The sequence below is a fragment of the Falco punctatus genome (genome assembly GCF_963210335.1).
Source record: "Falco punctatus genome assembly, chromosome: 8".
NCBI lineage: Eukaryota > Metazoa > Chordata > Aves > Falconiformes > Falconidae > Falco > Falco punctatus.
The window spans coordinates 47,096,853-47,116,693 of record NC_137588.1 but is presented as its reverse complement, the minus strand read 5'-3'; the positions used below and the strand labels follow the sequence as shown (position 1 = coordinate 47,116,693).

The window sequence follows — 19,841 nt, the reverse complement described above, 5'->3', positions numbered from 1 at the left end:
GAAATTCAATGTTGATATCAAAGCTGAATTCATAATTTAGTGTCAATTCTAATGTGGTACAACAGTTGTCAAGTTCATGAGGCATCTAATGACACACAGTTGATTTTAATTGCTAACATACAAATTTTACAACTTTTTGGTAATGAGCTTAAGAGATGTGACTTTGAATCTAAATAAGAAGTAGATGAACTAGATAAAGTTGTTGCATTTGCATTTATTTTATTGTTTTCCTAGATGAAACGTCAATTTCTTTGTAATGTTCATGATCTGCATCAGTTACTAATGAATCTGACGTTTGTTTTCAGTGCCTTTATATAGTATGTGCCATCTTGAGGTAGTAGTGTTTTGCTTACAAAGTACCTTCTTATTCTGACACTACAGTGGTTATAAAGCAGTAGAGACAGTCTGCTGTATTTATAGAGGTGTTGTAAATTGTTACATTCAGATTACAGACTGTTAATTTCATTGTTTTTTAACACCAGGTTTTTCTAGACTTGCCAAAGGAAGAGTCTTTGAGTATGCATGCTGTGAAACTTGTACTGTTTAGCGGTCTGGACATCAAACTGAAAAATAACCAATTGTTGAGATATTTTTTTACTCATACGATTTTAAACGATATCTGCTCCACACTGGTCTGGAGTAACTGAGAGAGAAAAACATGAAACCTTACAGTTTAATTCTTGCAGTGAACGTTAGCACTGTTGTAACAAACAGTGTCAATGACATGCTGAGTTTTACCTAGAAGTATTTTATGCAAAAGGGTTTTACAAATCACTAGGCTTTTTAAAATTATGTACGAGTCTGGGAGCTGTAGCCTGACATGGTAGATGCCTCTGAGGTGGTAGTAATGATTTTCCCCTTGCCTTTAGGGAAAGACTATCCTTTTTTATTGTTGAAGAATTTGTTTTTCTCTTAGTATGTGTTCTTTTGCTCTAAACTGTGCAGTTTAATATCCAAACATTGTCCTTTTCAAAAATTTTTTTAAAGTACGTTCTGTGCAGGTGGCCTAACAAGATTTCTTTTCTGCTTAGCTTATGGCAAAACCTTTAACCCTTCAGGACCAACAGCAACAAAGTCTAGCAATGCAACTTTTGAAGCTTGTACTAAACTGCCTTAATTTTGATTTCATTGGAAATTCAGCTGATGAATCTGCAGATGACCTGTGCACTGTGCAGATTCCAACAAACTGGAGAACAAGTAAGAATTGTAACTGTTAGTAGTCTGAAGTCTATACCCGGTGGATTGTGTAACTTACTTAGTCACAATACCTGTAAAATAATTTTTAATGTGAAGTAGAGTTTTTTGCTGGTGAGTTATTAGTAAACCTCTTCTGCTATTTCTCTCACACTTTTCTTATTCTTATTTTCACAGACAGAAATAATAAAGGTAGTCTATAACATAGATATTAACAGTAAATCAAATTATCCTAACTAGACACTGAATACAGTTCTCATTCCTGGCATACGAACACCTTGAAGAGGTATAGCATGTGTAGTGTGTCTGTTTTCTCTTGACTTCTTCCTGTTGAGAAAACTGAGATTATTTTTTCTAGTGTGCTCTAGTATGTAGCTTGTTAATGAAGGCAGCAGAAGGTTTGCATCTTGGCTATTGGACTCCAGAGGTTTGGTTTCCTGGGCTTACGCAGTGCAGATGGTGGTCTACTATAAATGTGTCTGTGATGGGTTGACTCTGGCGGGACTCCAGGTGCCCACCAAAGCCGCTCCATCACCCCCCTCCTCAGCTGGGCAGGGCAGAGGGAACACAACAGGAGGCTCATGGGTCAGGATAAGGATGGGGACATCACTCAGAGGTCACTGTCACGGGCAAAACAGACTCAACTTGGGGAAAATTAATTTATTACCCATCAAATTAGAGTAAGGTAATGGCAAATAAAAACTAAATCTTAAAACACCTTCCCCCCATGCCTTCGTTCTTCCCAGGCTCAAGGTCACTCCCGATTTTCTCCCCCGCTGTCCCTGCCAGCAGGGGGAATGGGGCTGGGGTCAGTCCCTCACCCGCTGTCTCTGCTCCTTCCCCCTCAGGGGAGGGTCCTCACTCTCTGCCTGGCCCCAGCGTGTGGCCCTCATGGGGTGCAGCTCCCCAGGCCCAGCCGGCCCCAGGGGGGTCCCCGCAGGGTCCCCAGCCCGTCCCCAGTCCTGTCCCCTCCCCAGGGGCCACAGGCCCTGCCCGGAGCTGCCCCAGCACCGCTGCCCGTGGGTCACAGCCCCCTGCGGGCACCCCCTGCCATGGGGTCTGCTCCCCCATGGAGCTCCATGGGCTGGGGGCACAGCCTGCCTGGCCGGGGGCTCCCCACAGGCTGCCGGGGGGTCTCTGCTCTGCGCCTGGAGCCCCCCCCACCCCCCTGCACTGACCTGGGGGCTGCAGGGCTGCTGCGCTCACACAGTCTCACCCGTCTCCTCTGGCTGCTCTTGCGCAGCAGCTGTTGCCCTTCTTCAATACGTCATCCCAGAGTGCTGCCACCATCGCTGATGGCCTTGGCCAGCGGCGCGTCTGCCTTGGAGCCAGTGGCATTGGCTCCATCAGGCACGGGGGAAGTTTCTGGCAGCAGCCCCTCTGTAGTCCCCCACTATCAAAACCTTGCCATGCAATGTCCAAGCTAGCTTTAATGAAATTGCCTTGGATAATGGATGCAGTTTGGCACCAGCAGCATGGAGCTGCTTGTCTGGTTTATCCTGGTTCTTGGCAAAATAAATGAGCCTGATGGGAAATCTGTTATGTCTAGCTAAAGCAGCTACACAGCTTTCCATACCCAAGGTGGGAGGTTTAACTCTGGCTTACCTGTAAGGCATGACACACTGTAGTGTTTTGATATTCCTCCTCATTTCAACAATACTGTTCTTCATTAGTTTCCATGTATAATTCCATTTCTCCTCCATTAATCTACAATAGCATCCAATTACAGTGTGAGGGATGAAGAGCAGTAATGTATGGCAAGCAGGGGAATACTGACAAAAGGCTGAATTTGGGCAAGTGACAGTAATATCCCAAGAACCCCTAGGAAGGAGAAAGGGATAGGTTTTCCCAAGATTTTAATTTAGGTACTTTAAATTGTCCACAGAGGGATCTCCCTGTAGTCATTAAACACAGAGAGTGCCTAAGGAAATTAACCTTTGTTATGTGATGCTTTATTTTACATAAGATTTCATATAAAGTAATGCTTATAAATGGAACAACTTTGAAATGTTACTTAATTTGTGGGATTACTTAATTAAGAATTATTGGTGAATTTTTTCTATCCTTGTGTTACCCCTTCATAAACCAGGATAATGGTACAGTTGATTTGATGTGATTCCGCAGTGAATTGGTAACTTCGTGTTTAAAGTATTTTTTTCTGTTTATCAGTCTGTAGACTTCAGGATAGTCCGTGGAGCTTTTGTTAAAACCTTACCTTTGTTTAAGTACAGACTAAACTAATCCTTAGTATCTGGAACCTGTCTTGTCTTAGTATATTACTGTAGTAACTTGAAGAAATCAGTTTATGTGCATCTATTACAGAACAGAGTTCCGTAAGCAACTGACAAAGTATTGAGTCATCTGCAATTTAAGGGAAGTATTCTTTATGAGCTATACAGTAGATTAAATTGATAAAAAGAGAATAGTGCTTTGTTTAATATTGTACAATGAACTAATTAATGCATCTGTTCATAGTTTATTCTCAACTACAGTGATATCTTACTCATTGTTTTTGATAAATAGAAGATGATTATATTAAAGATATTTAATTATTGCTTGTAGAGAGTGATATAAAATCAACTTATCTTTTTCCGTAGTCTTCCTGGAGCCAGAGACCTTGGACCTGTTTTTTGATTTGTATCATTCCCTTCCACCAATGCTGTCTCAGTTAGTAAGTGACACATAGTGATTTACACTCAAGTAATTACAGAAAATAGTCTTTTTACATGCGTACTTTGTCCAAAAGACCCTGTTTTATTCTGTGCATTAGCATGTTATGAGTCCCCTGACTCAGTGCCCAGTCACAATGACTCTTCTTTGAGCTCAACCCCAGTTGTCATTTCTGAATATGAAAGCATTCAAATCCTTCCTCCCGTAGTTCAGCACTACTCAGCCTCATAGAAAACATCCATCCAATTATTTTGAAGTCAGAAACTGTTATAAAAGGGAATTTTAAAACCGAACCATATTTTGTTCAATGATCATATAGACATTACTGCAAAAATAATCTTCAGCCACAGAATGAACTACAGACAGCAGTAGGTTGGATTGCTCCAAGCATTAAGAAAAGGTTATTCTGAAAGTTTAAATTCTTTTAATCTTAGATTATTTTTTGTTATTTTTCAGGCACTTTCTTGTTTAGTTCAGTTTGCTTCTGCAAGGAGGTCTTTATTCAGCAATCCAGAACGTGCCAAATATCTTGGTAATCTAATCAAAGGAGTGAAACAAATACTTGAAAATCCACAGGTATCTCTTTATTTTTTATTTTATTGATTTGAAATGCTAAAACAGTTGTGGATTTGTTTTTCTGTTTACAGTCTTGATTAATCTACTGAATCTATCAAACCCACTTTCAGCCAGACATCCGTTTGCTTTGATTTTTCTATTCAAAACAAAGCAAAACCTCTCTGCATATAACATTGTCACCTGATTAGCAACAGTGTTCATAAAATTTCTATTAGATTAAGCTTTTAACTTTTAAAAATTTGCTTTTTCAAATTTAGGGTTTATCTGATCCGGGTAATTACCATGAATTCTGTCGGTTTTTGGCTCGGCTAAAGACAAACTATCAACTAGGAGAGCTAGTAATGGTGAAAGATTACCCAGAAGTCATCCAGCTTATAGCAAATTTTACTATTACTAGTCTACAGGTAAGAATATATACAGAAGTATTCTCTTTTTTTCAGCTCTTGAATGGCAAAGAGGGCTAATTCTGGTTCTCTGTGTTGGTGTTTTTTGAGAAGGTGGTGGGGCTTGTCTTTGCATAAAAATACATTTTGGCAATGATGTAACTCAGATTTCTAGATTCTCTAGAACTGGTTTCCACTCTTCCAATGAAGTTCAGTAATGGGAGAAAATGACAACTGAAGTAGGAGATAGATGGATGTTAATCCTCTGGCCTTAGTCCTCACTGTCAAAAAAAAAAAAAATCCAACAAACTATATCCTTTTTCCAACCCTAAAATACTTACACCTGTGCTCCCATGTAAACGTCGAAGTGCCTACACTGACTATATTCTTGAGTTCTGCCTTTGTGCAAATATATATATATATGTACACACACACAGACTTGCCAATACGCTGAGCTGCTGAGTATGACGTTCCCTTGTGAGCTGGATTCAGAAGCTATGTGGAATGATGTCTAGATTTTTGAGGGACCTACATCAGTATGAGAAGGACTCATATCACAGTGATTCTTACCAGGTTTATTTTTGAAACACTTCAAGATGAAGGCATGCACACTGTTTGAGTGATACCACAACTATTATTTTAGAATTTCTTCCAGGGTCTTTCTCTGGTCTTCAGAGTAACAGCTGAAGAAAGCAACCCTTTAGGAGAAGATTTTGACTTTTGAATTCCTGAGTTGCCCGTAGCAGCTCCATAAGCTTGGAAGAGAAAAGGAAGCTGAGATGCATTTTTGTTCTTCACATTTCCTGTTAGGTGGCTCTAGACAGTTTTCTGCTTAATATTCAGGATTTTTGAATGGCTCTTTTATGGCACTGAAATCTTACCATGTTAAGAATCTAGGCCTAGCTCCGAGTTTTGAATCATGGATTTCACTTGAAGGAGGTGAGAGTGCCTACAAGTAATTCTGTATCCACGCTATGATGTGTGCCATAGTATGCCTCAGCTCTGACTGGGTCCTTCAGTAATTATGTGAATAAATAAGACTACTAAGAGAAAAGCATCATGTTTCACAACTAAAATTTTACACTGGGATGCTTTAACAGAAGTATGTTTTGTTTTCTTGTAGCACTGGGAGTTTGCTCCAAATAGTGTTCATTATTTGCTAACTCTGTGGCAAAGAATGGTAGCGTCTGTACCTTTTGTGAAAACGGCAGAACCCCACCTCTTAGATACATACGCACCAGAGATAACAAAAGCTTATATTACTTCTAGACTGGAATGTGTTCCTGTAGTTATAAGGTAAACTTGTAATTGCAACTTTAAAACTGTAATATGGAATGTTTAATTTTCTGATTTGTTGGCATATTGTATTTTGGCTATGTTTAAAATCTAACTACTCTGGTTCTGATTACCATGACGATTTCTTTAGATTATCTTAATTGGCTGCTACCATTTTACTCCTTTTGCTTATTAAATCCAGGCCAAAATCAAATGTAAATTCTTATTGTTTTTCCTCTCGTGGGCCTTTGTGTTTTCAAAAAAGCTTATTCCCCCCGTCCCTTCCTTGCTTTTTTTAAGGCTATCTAAATTCACTATATTGTTCAGCTTTGACATGTTTTCATGATGAGTCACTTTCTAGTGTTACAGAGAGTAGAGTAATGGGGAAAGCAGAATGAACCCCACACACAAGAAAGGGTGAGACCAAATAGAACAATTCAGAGGGGCAAGATTGAAATTAGCAGAGTAAAAATTTCTTAGTTTAAATCTTCTGTTTTCTACTTTAAGTAAATGACCTTATAGCCCACACTATGATACAGCAAATAAGAAAAAAGTGTTTAGATTGTTTAAAGGATTTAATTTTCTCCAAGGGCTTTTATGAATTCCTGCTAGTAGGATCTCATGTCAGAATACAGGACTGCAGAACAAGCCACATCTGCTTTTCCTTTTCGATTTTACATCACTGAGGTGATTTCATTTGCTCTGTTTATGTAAGGAACAAGTGCATTCAACTTCACTGTTGTTGTTCTTTTGTCTCATCTTTGCCAGAATCTCATGGTTACAAATGATGCAATCTGTCATTTTACTGTTTAGTGACTAGGTTGGTGGGTTTGGCCGTGTGTTATCACCCTAGGTCTGTTAAAGGCTGACTTCCTAATGGTTCAAAATCTTGAGCTTCTCTATCTTTGTCTCGGGAACAAGAATTAGTAGTACGTAAGGGAGCTTTCAGTGTTCCAGTGAGAGGGCAGGGAAGGACAAGCAGCTGCTGCAGGTGGAGCCAGTTTTCCTGGTTCTTCTGTCAACCAGCCTACACTTCTTTTGGCATTTTTATGTTCTTTTTTCAGGTTTTCTGTAATGGAATCTCAGGGTTGAACTTTCATGTCTCAGCTTTCTTCTCTACTCAGTGGTACATTCCATCTCAGCTTCCAGCACTGAAGCACTCTAGGGCTGAGCTGCTGGCTCAGGCCATCTGACACAACCAGCTCCATTGAAGTATGTCATTGTCCTCATCAGCATCACCATCAGCACTGAAAATTCAGTTTCTTTCTTTGGCACTGGTGAGAGATTCTTCTGGATGTCCTTGTTATGTTGCGGAGGAGTAAGCTTTCTAATCTGTGAAAGAAGCCAACGGGGAAAAGATGAGGAAAGTGCTGATCTTCTCTTCTACCAGTCTGTAGTATTCTTAAGTGGGTCTTGGTAATGCAGTTGGCATGTATCTGTTCCTAGCTCTGAATGACTTTGTTACTCTGTTCTGTGATGAAGATCTTTAGTGGTGGCATTTCCGTAGACAACAATATCAAATGTAGACTTTAATATCAAACATCCATGCCATTCCTGAGAAACATGGGATGTCTAGGAGCTGATTGCATGAAGACTACTTCAGTTTGCTCCAGGGAGATTAATTGGTATCTGTGCAAACAAATCCTGTTTTCTGGAATTACTATTTTTCTTACACACCAGTATAGTCAATAATGTCACCCTCCATTCGGGAGCCATCGTGCAGTGTTTCAGAAAACTTTCAGAAAAAGTAGCTTGGAGCAATGGAAGTGAAGTCACTTTTGCCCTTTGGGGGTTTGAATAGCTATTCTCCCTTCTGAGTAAGAGTGAGTTAAGAACTAGTGATTCTTCTACAACTGGTCTACAAGAGAATGTTTTTCTACAAACTAGGAGAAGAGCTTTTATTTCAGATATTTGTAAATACCTGAGAAGAGGTCTGTTTCAGCCCATCTTGAATATTAGGATTTTCAGTTGCTGTATATTTTTCAGTTTGGATGTTAGCATTGTTAGCTTTGATAGTCTTTTGGATATTGTCTTTATCTCTAGATTGTTTTCCTGTGCCACAAAAGGACAACATGCTGATGAATAAACCTTTCCTATTGTGATTTGTGTAACGAGTATAGTTAAACTTTATGGCAAGAGCTGTTGGTCTCTTTGTTATAGACATCCCATGGGGTCACAGCTTGTTTACAGCAGAGTAAAATAAAGATTTATAAAGCAGTTGCATGGAATTTTACTGAAGCTTGCTTGTTGGCCTTGGTATCGTGGTCCCGTGCTTAATTTTATGAATATGCAAAATCCATTTCTAAGTACTCTGTTCTTTCCTCCCATCATCCTCTGAGAAGGATGCTGCTTGTTAGTATTCTGTTCAGATACAGTGGACCTTAGTTCTTCAGATTTACCTTTCTCTGTTCATTATGCCAGCCTAATCTCCTCTCTTCTTTGCTTTTTAAAGTATGTGTTAAGAGGAAGGAGCAAATCGAATACTGTTCTGTGTTTGTGTGGATGGGTATGAGTACATATGTAAATAAAATGAGATCTTACGTCTGTCAGGTGTGTTCATCAGCTGCTAAGGCTTTTAAAGCAGTGATGGTACAAGATCTGGATGGGAAAACAGCTTTTAAGCCATAGCGGCTAAGTGGTTACTTTCTATCTCTATTCCAGAGACAGCTTGGAAGATCCACTGGATGATACAGCTACAGTTTTTCAGCAACTGGAACAACTGTGCACAGTTAGCAGGTGTGAATATGAAAAGACCTGTACACTTCTTGTACAGTTGTTTGACCAAAATGCACAAAACTACCAAAAATTATTGCACTCTTCTAGTAGGAATCCATTAGAAATCACAGTTCAGGAAGGTTAGTATTTAATTTAATTTTTAGACTGTGTTTTATGTGCCAATAACCAAATACTTGCATATGAAAAGGAGTGGTGATCATATGGCAGGTGTAACTAGACCTTTTCTCAAACTAGGAGTTAATGATCCAAGTCACCTTGCACCTCATTTTCACTGGCTGTCTTTGTGTTGAATAGGATACATTGGCAATTCCTGTGTTTGTTTTAACATCTTGTTACATCTTTAGAATATAAGCATGAGAGCTGTAAAAACAACTAATTGCTGAAAATCAAAATTTTAGTGCCTCAGGTGCCCTCGTGGGAACCAGCTGCAACTTGATGAACATTTTTTTGAAAACGAAGATGATAACTTTCGTTCTTGTTACCGGCTCTTTCCTAATATAGTTATCTTATGGCTGTTGCATCTTTACATGGATAAATGGTGTTGTTTTGAAAAGGTGAGACAGGTTACTGCTTAATACAGCTGTTTCTTTGCATGCTATTAAACGTTTGTGATTTATTTTGCTGCTCTTTTGTTGAGTTTTAATATGCTGATTTTCTTCTGTGTGGGAGCCATTTTTTTGCCAATTTATATAAGACCTCCTACTTATCTTTTTTTTTTTATTAATTCCAGTTTCTTCCATACACCTATCAACTTCTGTTTGGGAGAACTTTCATTAATGACCTGATTTCATTGACCAGCTGCAGTCTGAGTTTGTGCTCTGCTCCCCAGTCACGGGGAGCCAAAGGGAAACAATCAGCTGGAGTCTTTCAGTGTCAGTGCTCTGGGGATTGCCGTTATGCAGTAGAAAACATTTGATGCAGTTTAAATATTGTGTTTCTTTTCTGCAAACTAAACATTTGTGCTCTTACTGAACAATAACTGTTATATCCCCTAGATATACATAGTTAAATTTAGATGTTTAATGGCTTTTAATGTTACAAAATAAGTTAATGTAATATTAAGATCTCATTTTATTATACTGTCTTGCTCTGTGTATCAATAGTGATGCGGTCATGGTTTACTAAAACAATAATCCCCAAGAAATGGGTCATTAACAGTAGTTAATGATTACTTGTGATCTATGGTAATGACTGATTTCTTTGGGATTATTGCTGTTATAAACCATAATTACAGATTATTATAGCAATAATTATTTTCTAAAAGAAAAGATGTTGTCTGCCTCAGTAATTGCAAAAGCAAATGCACTGAAAATTTTAAATAGTGAAGATAAAAAAGAGGGAAAGCAGTCTTACCTATTAATTGGTATTGTACTAAGGGAAGAGAACTATCATCAGAAAAATAACTATGTACTTAAAAATAAGCTACTGCAATTTTTAAAAAGGTTTTTATTTTAAAAGACTATTGGCCAAACTGGTGGCTCTGCTATTTGAACTGCCTAGCACCACTTCACAGTTGCTTTTTGATACCATCTTCAACAGGGCATTCTTTAGTAGCTGTCAGTGCTAAATTCTTTTGAACAGTGTCCGTTTTCTTAGACACTTCAGTTCCTTGGTGTTTTGCTAATGATAGTGCAATCTTTTAGTGTCCTAAATTAACAGCTGTTTGTACTGCAATGTGTACTGTGTCTGATGGGGCTTTGCTTGGAAGTGTCCTGTTTGTGAAGAAGCAGAGGTCTTGAAACAGGGAAATACGCTGGTTGTTGGACAGGTCATACTGTCCTTCCAGATCATTAGGGGTGGAACAGGAACAGTATGAGAAGATATATAGAAGTCTTCTTCATATATCTTGTCTTGTATCAAAAGTCAACACTTGTTCCCTGTCGCAAAGTGGGTTTTGTTATAGATCTCAGACTGTATTACATATTCATTTGGTATTTTTTTAAAAATAAGACTGAGATTTAAGAGAAACCCGAATGCTTTCCTGTATGTGTCTTTAAATCATCTGCATGTTATTCTGTACTCTGCGTTACATTTTTGTGTGTATTTGATCTCAGCATTATTGTTTTTATGTATAGAACACACTGTGCTATATACCTCAGACTGAAACAGAATTACTTATGATGTATAGTCACCAGGTTCTGGCCATAAGGATACTGGTACAGCTCAGAACTACTTACAGTTCCTGGTTGAAGGAGCTTAGGAAGTAGAGCAGTCAGTGCGCTCTCAGTTCTGGGTTTTTCAAAATACAGCAGTGCAAAACGTGAGGGAAATTAAGTGAAGCTTAATGTGATATGAATGAAGACTAGTTTATCAGAGATTTGAAACAAACATGAAATAAACCCTCAAAATTTTTGGTACATACTGTGCATGTCCTGATACAGATGTAGAAATACCCAAAATAAAATACTGTTTTACAGTCATAATGTGACGTCATTTGTTTATCTGTAGTTTATCCTTTATGTTAAACTTCAAAATGAGTTCAGAAGGTGCTTTATTTGTCAGAGTGTTATCTTCATGTAAGTTATGCTGCGTTTACTTGGTAAAAGCCTAGTAATGAGGGCAAGACATATTCTAGTTTATGTAAATACCTCACTTACTCCCTGGGAAGCCTTGCCTGTGACTTGATCTAACTTAAATGGAAGCTCTTCCAAGTTGTCTTTGCTGTGGTGTTACTTTCAACCAATTTGTTTTAATTTATTGCAAAGTATATTTTGCCAAATGAAGATGGAGTCTAAAAGTAGCTTTACTGTCTGATCGTCTCAGTGCATTTCCATTGAAGAAGGAACCTTCAGCAGCATCCTGAAGTTTTAACAGGTCTATGTATTACTTTGCTATTCAGGTCTTAGCTTTGATCTGACTTTAGGGAAAAATACTGTTATCTTTCCTGAAAGGGGATACCATTCGTTACTGGATTTGCAGCTTAAAAAGCTGAAGCAGGAATCTGTGTGGCTTGAGTAGGTATCAGTAGCTCATATTTAAAGATATTGCGTATCAGTCTGCCAGAGGGATTAAAATAATCCCGGTTTTGCAACATGGCAATGATTCTTCAGCAGAGGCCGGCCAAAAGAATTCCTCTGAATCAGGGTTTGTAAACTTAAGAGTTCTATATTTATAAAGTGGGATTTCAGTATTTGAAAGTCTGTATAAAATACACTGCATACTCAAACTCAAGGAGTTTATTATAGAACCTTAGCTTTACAGAAATTATAATCTTTATATTGTAGTTTACTTGATAAGGACGTTGCCAGTGGATCTTATAAGTGTTTTAGTGGAAACTGACAGCTAAATAATCTGGAAGCTTGGAAGGCATGACAGCATGGCTTGAAATGGATGAACTCTGTCTTTCAAGGCCTTATAGAAGACAGTCCACAGAGACTTTCAAAACTATGGCACTTCACAAACTTTTCTTGAAGAATATGTCTGATTTATGTCATAAATACTTTCTGATATGCAAATCACTTTAGATAGTACTTCAATATTACTAAGACTTCTCTATTTGAAATAGAACTAAGAAACAAGTAAATTGTAGTGAGTCTCAATTACTTCCAAATACTGTGATAAGCAGATGTAACAGCTCCACTGTAGATAAAATTGTTCCATGCCTTCAAGTAACTTATGGCAGGCAAGTGAGAGTACTAGATTAACTGTGTATCTAATCCTACCAGGCTGAGTTTGCTTAATAGGCATTTTAGGTTAATTGTTTTGTGTTTTATTTATATTTCTATTATATTTATAATGTCCAGATGAATAAGTTGTTAATAGTTTTTCTGTCAGTTCTGCCCAGAACATTTTGTTAGCTGATTTGTTTGGGTAGATTTTAAATCTGTTGAAGGGAGAAACTAACCATTCTCTTGACAGCATTCTGCAGTCTGGTACCTTATCGAACTGCTGATAACCTTATGGAAGTGTATTGTACTAGCATAGCGACTTATAATCATTAACTTCTTCTTTTAATGTTAGGACGTCTGGCATGGCTTGTCTATTTTGTGGGTACTTTTGTGGGAGGACGATTAACATACACTAGTACTGATGAACATGATGCCATGGATGGAGAATTATCCTGTCGGTAAGTATTGCTTCTTTTGAATTCTGTATTTTGATATTATTATTTTTTTAATGACATTTACTGTCAGCAGATATTTTGAATTTAAATATTTCAGTTTTGTCTGGTTCTTGGACGGCAGGTGCTTAAGGACTGTACTGACTTTCTGTGGATTGAGACCATTCCACTGGCTTTGATCTTTTCTGATTCATCATCCTGAGCAGTGAAGGGGTCGTTAAGGTTATCGTTTCAAAACTATGTTTCAGAGGAAGGGAAGAGTATTAAAGATAAATATGTCTTTTACTATAAGCAATATTTAGATATGCCCATGTAGCTGCCTGTTTTCATTTGTGCTTTATACTTGTACGCAAGTGTTGATTTTAATAGTTGTGAGTTATGGCTGTTATTTTCTGCACTACTTCCTCTACGTGGATTATTGCGGTTGAAGAAGTGCAGAGGAACTGCTAGTCAACCATTGAAAATTTAGACTGACTTTTATACTAGAGCTTGGAATAAAAAAGAAGGCTCTAGATTTAAAAATGTACATGCTAGGGTCTTTCTGCAGGTTTTACGGTAAAGGGTGAGCTAGGGATTATTGTGAGTGATGCATTCCGTGTGGCAAACACTTCCTTAATCCTTTTTTTCACCCAGAAGTATGTTTAAAAAGGCATGCATATTTGATCCTGTTGTTTACATCCTCTAGCTAACACATGAAAAAGGCCATTCCAACTTAAAATTGAATAAAAAGCTTTACATTTTCTCCTTTGTTTCTTGCCTTCCTAATCTACCCTGGGGCTCCATGGTGTTAGCAGTCTTCCACTATGTTTTTATTGAAAGTGAGAAGTTTTAATATACAGGCTTCAGATGAAGTGACATCTAATTCAGTGACTATGTATTTCAGAATTGACAAAAGGTTAGAATAATTTTTTGAATTGCTAGGGAATTAGGATTTCAAGCAATAGATAGCAGAACAACACAGGTAAGTAAACAAAGGAATATTCCTTTAACAATAAAAAGTATTACATTTTCTTAGCTGACATAGGCTGAAATTGATTGTTTAAAATCAGTCCTGGTAACATGGAGATAAATACCAAGTAAGGATTTAGGTCAGAAAATACATGTTTTGTTCAGACGTTTTAGGGGACACAGAAGTGGGAAGAAGCAAGGTGGTGTGTTACATACTGTATATGTAAACTTATTTCTAAGTACAATAGTTTCAATTTCCAGGGAACTTGAACAGCTCTTATCTTGCATTTGCAGTCAGAGACCCATGCTTCTCAAGTTTCTTTCATCATGGAATTGATGCTCTAAGAAAGAAAAAAACATTTTACAAACTTACCACAGTATAACATATTTATCTGAGAAAATTTCAAGTGACAAAGTAATTAGAAAAGCATTATGTTGATGTTTATGTTTAATAGTGGTCAATTAGCATAATTAGCCTCAAAACAAAATCCTGGAAGAAACTTAGGCAAACAAAAAATGGCTGATGGGTTCCTAAAGAAATTAGTTATGACAGTATCATTTAATTTGAGAATTCTTCCTGAAAATGGTGTTGGTTGGTTTTTTTCTGTCATTGAAGAGTTTTTCAGCTGATATCCTTGATGGATGCCCAGTTACCACAATCTAGCAATGAAAAAGTAGAACTGGCAATTCTGTGGTTCTTGGATCAGTTCCGTAAAACGTATGTGGGAGACCAGCTTCAGCACACCTCAAAGGTAAGTATCTGTTGTAAACCACAACATTTGAAATAAAAAAGCTTGTACAGAAATTGACCTACCCATATGTCTTACGTGTAAAAGCTCTTGATCTTAGCTGGTGGCTGGCTGGCTAGGTGGAGAGACAGATAACCTATTAATATGTTGTTCATCTGAGTGGGCTGTTACCATGTATGCTTTTGAGTTTTGGCATGCAAGGAGTTAATATTTTAACAGCTATGTTCATTAAACAATTTTACGTTACTTTGCATTTCAATTTTTTATTTCAAACATTTAGCAGGGTTCTGCTATATTGTGTTATATTTCACAGCTGGGTACACAAGATTTATTCTTTTAATAGTTCTGTTCTTTTGACAGTTACTCATTTATGTGGTTTCCACTGTATTTCTCACATTACTTGGCTTTTCTGCATTTTAAATAGGGAAGAGGGAAAAGTAAGATGCATTTTTGAAGAAGCAGTAGTTAATTCACCTTAACTGTAGGGGACAGTCATAATGTAGATGTTATAAAGAGAATGTCAGTAAGATGAGATCAATTGATCTTTGAGAAAGACTGAAAGAATTCTGTTGGAGCCCCAAGCAAATCTTTAACAAGAATTGTGACAGTGACTGAGATTTGGTTTTACTTGTGTAGTTCTCTATCTTGGCTTTCTGGTGAATGGTCCCAATCTCAAGAATCCTTTTATCCCTTCAGGTCCGAAGTGTACTCGGAACTTTATTGAATGGTTCCTCACTTAATGTTAAAAATAAAGTTTTACACTATACTGAAATCCTTTTCATGAAAGCAATGTGTTTCTTCCAATTGTTAAAGCTGATTTTTTATTTTTAAATATGGTGTGCTGCTCTAATGCTAAGTAACAGAAGGTACATGGTAAAAACATACTTGTGCTCCCTGTATTTTCATTAGCAGAACTCCTACTGACGGCAATTCAAAGGCAACATGGCTGTGCAGTAGTTGTTACCCTAATCTGTAATGCCTGGATTATTTTTTCTTTCTGCCCGATTTTGAGGGTTTTGATTTCACCTTATATTCCGACCGATTGAGGTGTAACTGTGGAGAAACCCTATCAATGTATAGTGTGCTATAGTGGGTTGTAGTAGGAGATGGTGTGCACAAGCTTTTTATATCCATCCTTATAGAAAGCTGGAAGAAGTGTTTGTGTGTGGGTGAAGCAGCTAGCAAAAACCTGAAGTGCATTATTTGTACTTAATCATCTGAAGCTGTGTTGTTAGTAGAAAGATGTAAAACTTGAACATTTGCCACCTACACCAGAATTCCATCCCTATGAATTTATCCAGCTCAGCAATGTGTTTTGAATAACCGTAAGACTGCCCTGCGAATGCTGCGTGTATGGAAGGTTAAATGGTTAATTATTGAGTACAGTGCTGGCTACTGTTTCCATTTGATTTATTGAAGAGCGCTTTGAACTGAAAGAATTAACTTTTACCGAAAGGACATGGGGGAAAACTGTGGGATGAATCTAAGAAAATGGTCTTGTGTTGTTTTGTTCTATTGTTTTGGTTTCCCCACCCCTACCCCAATAAATGGACATGAATCAAACTGGTAATATACCATATGGTGTATACTGCCTTTGCTTATGACCTGTCTTGTATGTAACCAGAGTGGGAAAGTGGGAATTTTGCCAGGCTTTCATGGTGCATAACAGTGGAACGGGTGTTTCTAAATTCTAACCGCAGTTTAGCAACTCCATAGTTCCTTGCAGATGCATTTTCAAGTGTGCTTTTTTTTTCCTTCATTATTTGATTACATTATCTACAAGTATAATTTAGTTTGCAGTCAAATTACACTTTCTTTTTTGTTTTGTTGTAGCCGGCCTGATACAACAGCCTTTCTTTGCATTGATAGAATCCTGTGGTCCATGTCACATTATTTTACTAGATCTTATAACAAAAAGCTGTGTGTGAAGGCATCTGAGCTCCCAGTTTTGGTGCTTTTTTTTGAATTTTTAATAAAGCAAGATGAGGTGTTTGTATACATTTTACAGTTAAGAGAAAGGCAGAAGGCAGCACTTGTGTGATTTTTCTGTTTTATCCTGCTGTAGCAGCAAGTATAGCAGCAGATGGCATTCTACCCTCACAGTTGTAAATCCTCTGATACTGTGTCTTGCTGGCAGCTATCTACAAATATGCAATAAAAAGGCTCACACTTGGAAGCAGAAAAATCAGACATATATCAAGTGACTAAGTTAATACACATTTATATAAATATTCAGGATTGCTTGAATTGTTTTATTTACAGAAAGGATAATGGAAATTCTGCATGCTTCAGCCATGTTGAAATGATTTTTGAGAATATTTCTCTTATTCGATCATTTGCCTGTATACAGAAAAGCAGACAATGATTTGAGAAGGCTGAATAGTCAAATGACATCATAGAACAAGTCTTCTATGTAAATATACAAATTTTGTTCATTAATTAACTCATATTCTTAAGTGTGTGCATATAATAAAACCAAAGTCATTCTAGAAGAAAATTGGCTAGGTAAATTAATGCATTCCTATTAAACAGTCCACTGGGGCTTGCTGTTTGGGGAAGAATAACAAAACCTTGGAGATCTTTTCCATGATAGTGTAATATACTTCTAGCACCATTACATTTCCAATACAAAAATAATATGTCAAGATACTGGCTTTTAGATCAGATAGACCTGTGAATGAAAAAATATATATATATTATATTTCTGTTGAATACTAGACTGGATTCTCTGGTACTGTACAGTGCTATTAATAATCTATTTGTCTATCAATACGTATTTTATTTTAATGCTTATATGACTTAGCATTCATAAAGTCACCTTTTTGTGGCGTGCTGCTGATTTGGATGCTGGCAGGGTAGCTGAAGCCAAGTTGGCTGGAAAAGCACTGCACTGTGCTTTACTGAAATTGTAGCCTCTGCTTCTATCTGTGGTAGCTCTAGTACTGCTGTAGCATGCCACTGTCAGCCGCTAATGTAAGTAGTGTAATGTTGCATTGAAATCTGATTCCTGACATCAGACACATGGTATTTATTAGCCTAAACATTGCTGTTTTGAATGAGGCTTTACCTTTGCGATATTCTTAATGTAACAACTATGCAGTTATTTATTTACAAGGGACACTAGAATGGGAGGAAATGGATCACAGAGGACAGGATTTAAATTCAGAGAGTTCTTCGTAAGCTGGAGAAATAACCTGAAAGTTTAAAATGCTGGTGAAATACTATGCTTAGGAATGAAAATTCCCTCTTAGAACTACCACTAGGAAATCTCTGACCAGGCAGCATTATTTCAGGAAATGCTGTGGAGTGTAAGCAGGGGTAACTCAACAGTGTGTGTTGGTTTTGCACACAAAAGAAATACAACATCTTTGTGGCTGAAGTAGCAGAAACATTGTGTCAGGTGCTGTAATTTCCTACTCATTTGTAGGAGAGAATATTTGGCTCTGATTGGCCTTCAGCTGGGATAACGTGTCCAGTTTCGGGCACCACACTGTGGAGAAAGCTGTAGGCAAATGGGAGACTACAACCATGCAAATAAGATGCTGAAGATACTGCTTTGGTTTAGTTTAGCAAATAGAATATGGGGGGGGGGGGGGCAAAAGTCAAGGATGTCAAGAGTTGTTTTAGGAAAGCTGGTGATCAAATGTTTTCAGTGCCCTTCAAGGAAAAGACAATATGTAACTGGCTTAATTTGTAGCAAGGATGACTTCGGGAAACCTTTTTAGCTAGCCCAGTAATGGAGTACTGGTGCGTACTACCCGAGATGCTATGGGTGCTTTTGACTTACGGCCAGGTATACTTCATTCATGCCTCTGTGAAGTGCAGAATAAACCAGAAATCCTGCTGGACTAATCTCATGCTTCATAACAAGACTATTCTAAGTGGTCGTGGTTGTTTGCTATGGCTTAGCCAGTGAAAAGCATGCTTGGGGGGAAATGAGCCCTCCTGTTTTTATTGTGTGTTATGCTGATCATAATGAATTTTTCTGTTATTTCAGGATTTTATCTTAGCCTGCCATGTCTCAAGTAACTCATTACAGCCATTTTAAAAGGAAAAAGAATGAGCACTAAGAGTGACGGGAATCACTATATCTTTGAACGTGGAGAGTTGGCAGAGGAGACTGACTCCTTTTCCAGCTCAAAACATGAGTTCACTCCTCATTCATCCATTCTAATGAAGATCTCGTCTTAGTTATCCAGCCCCAAGTGGGCCTCACTCTGGTTAGCCTGCAGTTTAGAGAGACTTACCTCTCCTAAGTTGTGTAACTTCCTATGGCAAGTGCAGCAAATAAGCTGGGGATGCCAAGAATGTGTTTTGGCTGCTCTTTTTATTGTGGGTTAAAGCAGAGTTCGTCGCTTAATGAGCAGGTGCTTCATAGTTACATGCAAGTTCTTACCTTGCTGTGGCAGGTAGACCAGATCTTGAGGTCTGCTCCTTGGGCTTGAGGGCTGCTTGCATTGCTGCAGTGTTATTTGCTAACCCCAATAATGAATGTAGTTTGATATTTTTGCACTTGGGACACTTAGTTAGGCTAAACAAGGATAGAAAGGGAAGACTTGTTAGCCAGAACCTTTTCCTGCTTCCAAACACACCAGACAGGTCCTTGGAGGGGGAAGGAAAGCAGCAGGAGGGGTTTATAGCCTTCCCTAGAGTGGTCCACACTGCATCTATTCCAGACTCCCCCTAGGAGAGGCTGTATCAGCAGCTGATGGCAGGGGCGGGCGCATTTGGCTCTCTGGCTCTAATTGGCGGTAAGAAATTGCCAGGAGTGAATCAAACAGTAAGTTGTTGGATGTGTTTTGCTGATTAATATATCATAGGAAATTCGACTTAGCTAAGTTAATTACTGAAACTTCTTAAGTTAACTTAGAATTGTATCTTTAATTTGAAACAAGTGTAACACTAAGGAATCTTCACAGTCTGGAGTCCTGACACCAGTGACAGTGTTCAGTTCAGTTTTTCATGTCTACACAGCTTACAGTGATTATATAAAAAAAAGACAGGTTTGGTTGAAGACTTCTCTCTTGAGGTACAATGAAGAGTTACTCTCCCAGTGTGCTCTTGAAAATGTATGCATGCAGAAATAAAATTCTTGTTATTGTTAGCTCCTTCGCATCTTCAGTTTTTTGGGGGAGTGCTTTTAGTTGCTAAATATTTTGTGATTGAAAATAGAAGTATTTTGTGGACAATTCAGTGGTCTATATGTGATAAAGAAATTACATTAAAATATTAATGTAATTAGTAAGTGTT

At 37.9% G+C, this 19,841-nt stretch overlaps 1 protein-coding gene across 1 annotated transcript in view; it reads left to right on the top strand.

Annotated features, from left to right (window-relative positions):
• Window positions 1-19,841, top strand: part of RANBP17 (RAN binding protein 17) — a 163,598-nt gene that overhangs the window by 11,919 nt on the left and 131,838 nt on the right. The window contains exons 7-14 of the mRNA XM_080400008.1: window positions 1,032-1,197; window positions 3,792-3,865; window positions 4,321-4,440; window positions 4,698-4,844; window positions 5,947-6,119; window positions 8,760-8,953; window positions 12,795-12,900; window positions 14,459-14,594. Coding sequence (XP_080256134.1) covers window positions 1,032-1,197; window positions 3,792-3,865; window positions 4,321-4,440; window positions 4,698-4,844; window positions 5,947-6,119; window positions 8,760-8,953; window positions 12,795-12,900; window positions 14,459-14,594 — 1,116 coding nt within the window. The remainder of the gene's footprint in view (window positions 1-1,031; window positions 1,198-3,791; window positions 3,866-4,320; window positions 4,441-4,697; window positions 4,845-5,946; window positions 6,120-8,759; window positions 8,954-12,794; window positions 12,901-14,458; window positions 14,595-19,841) is intronic.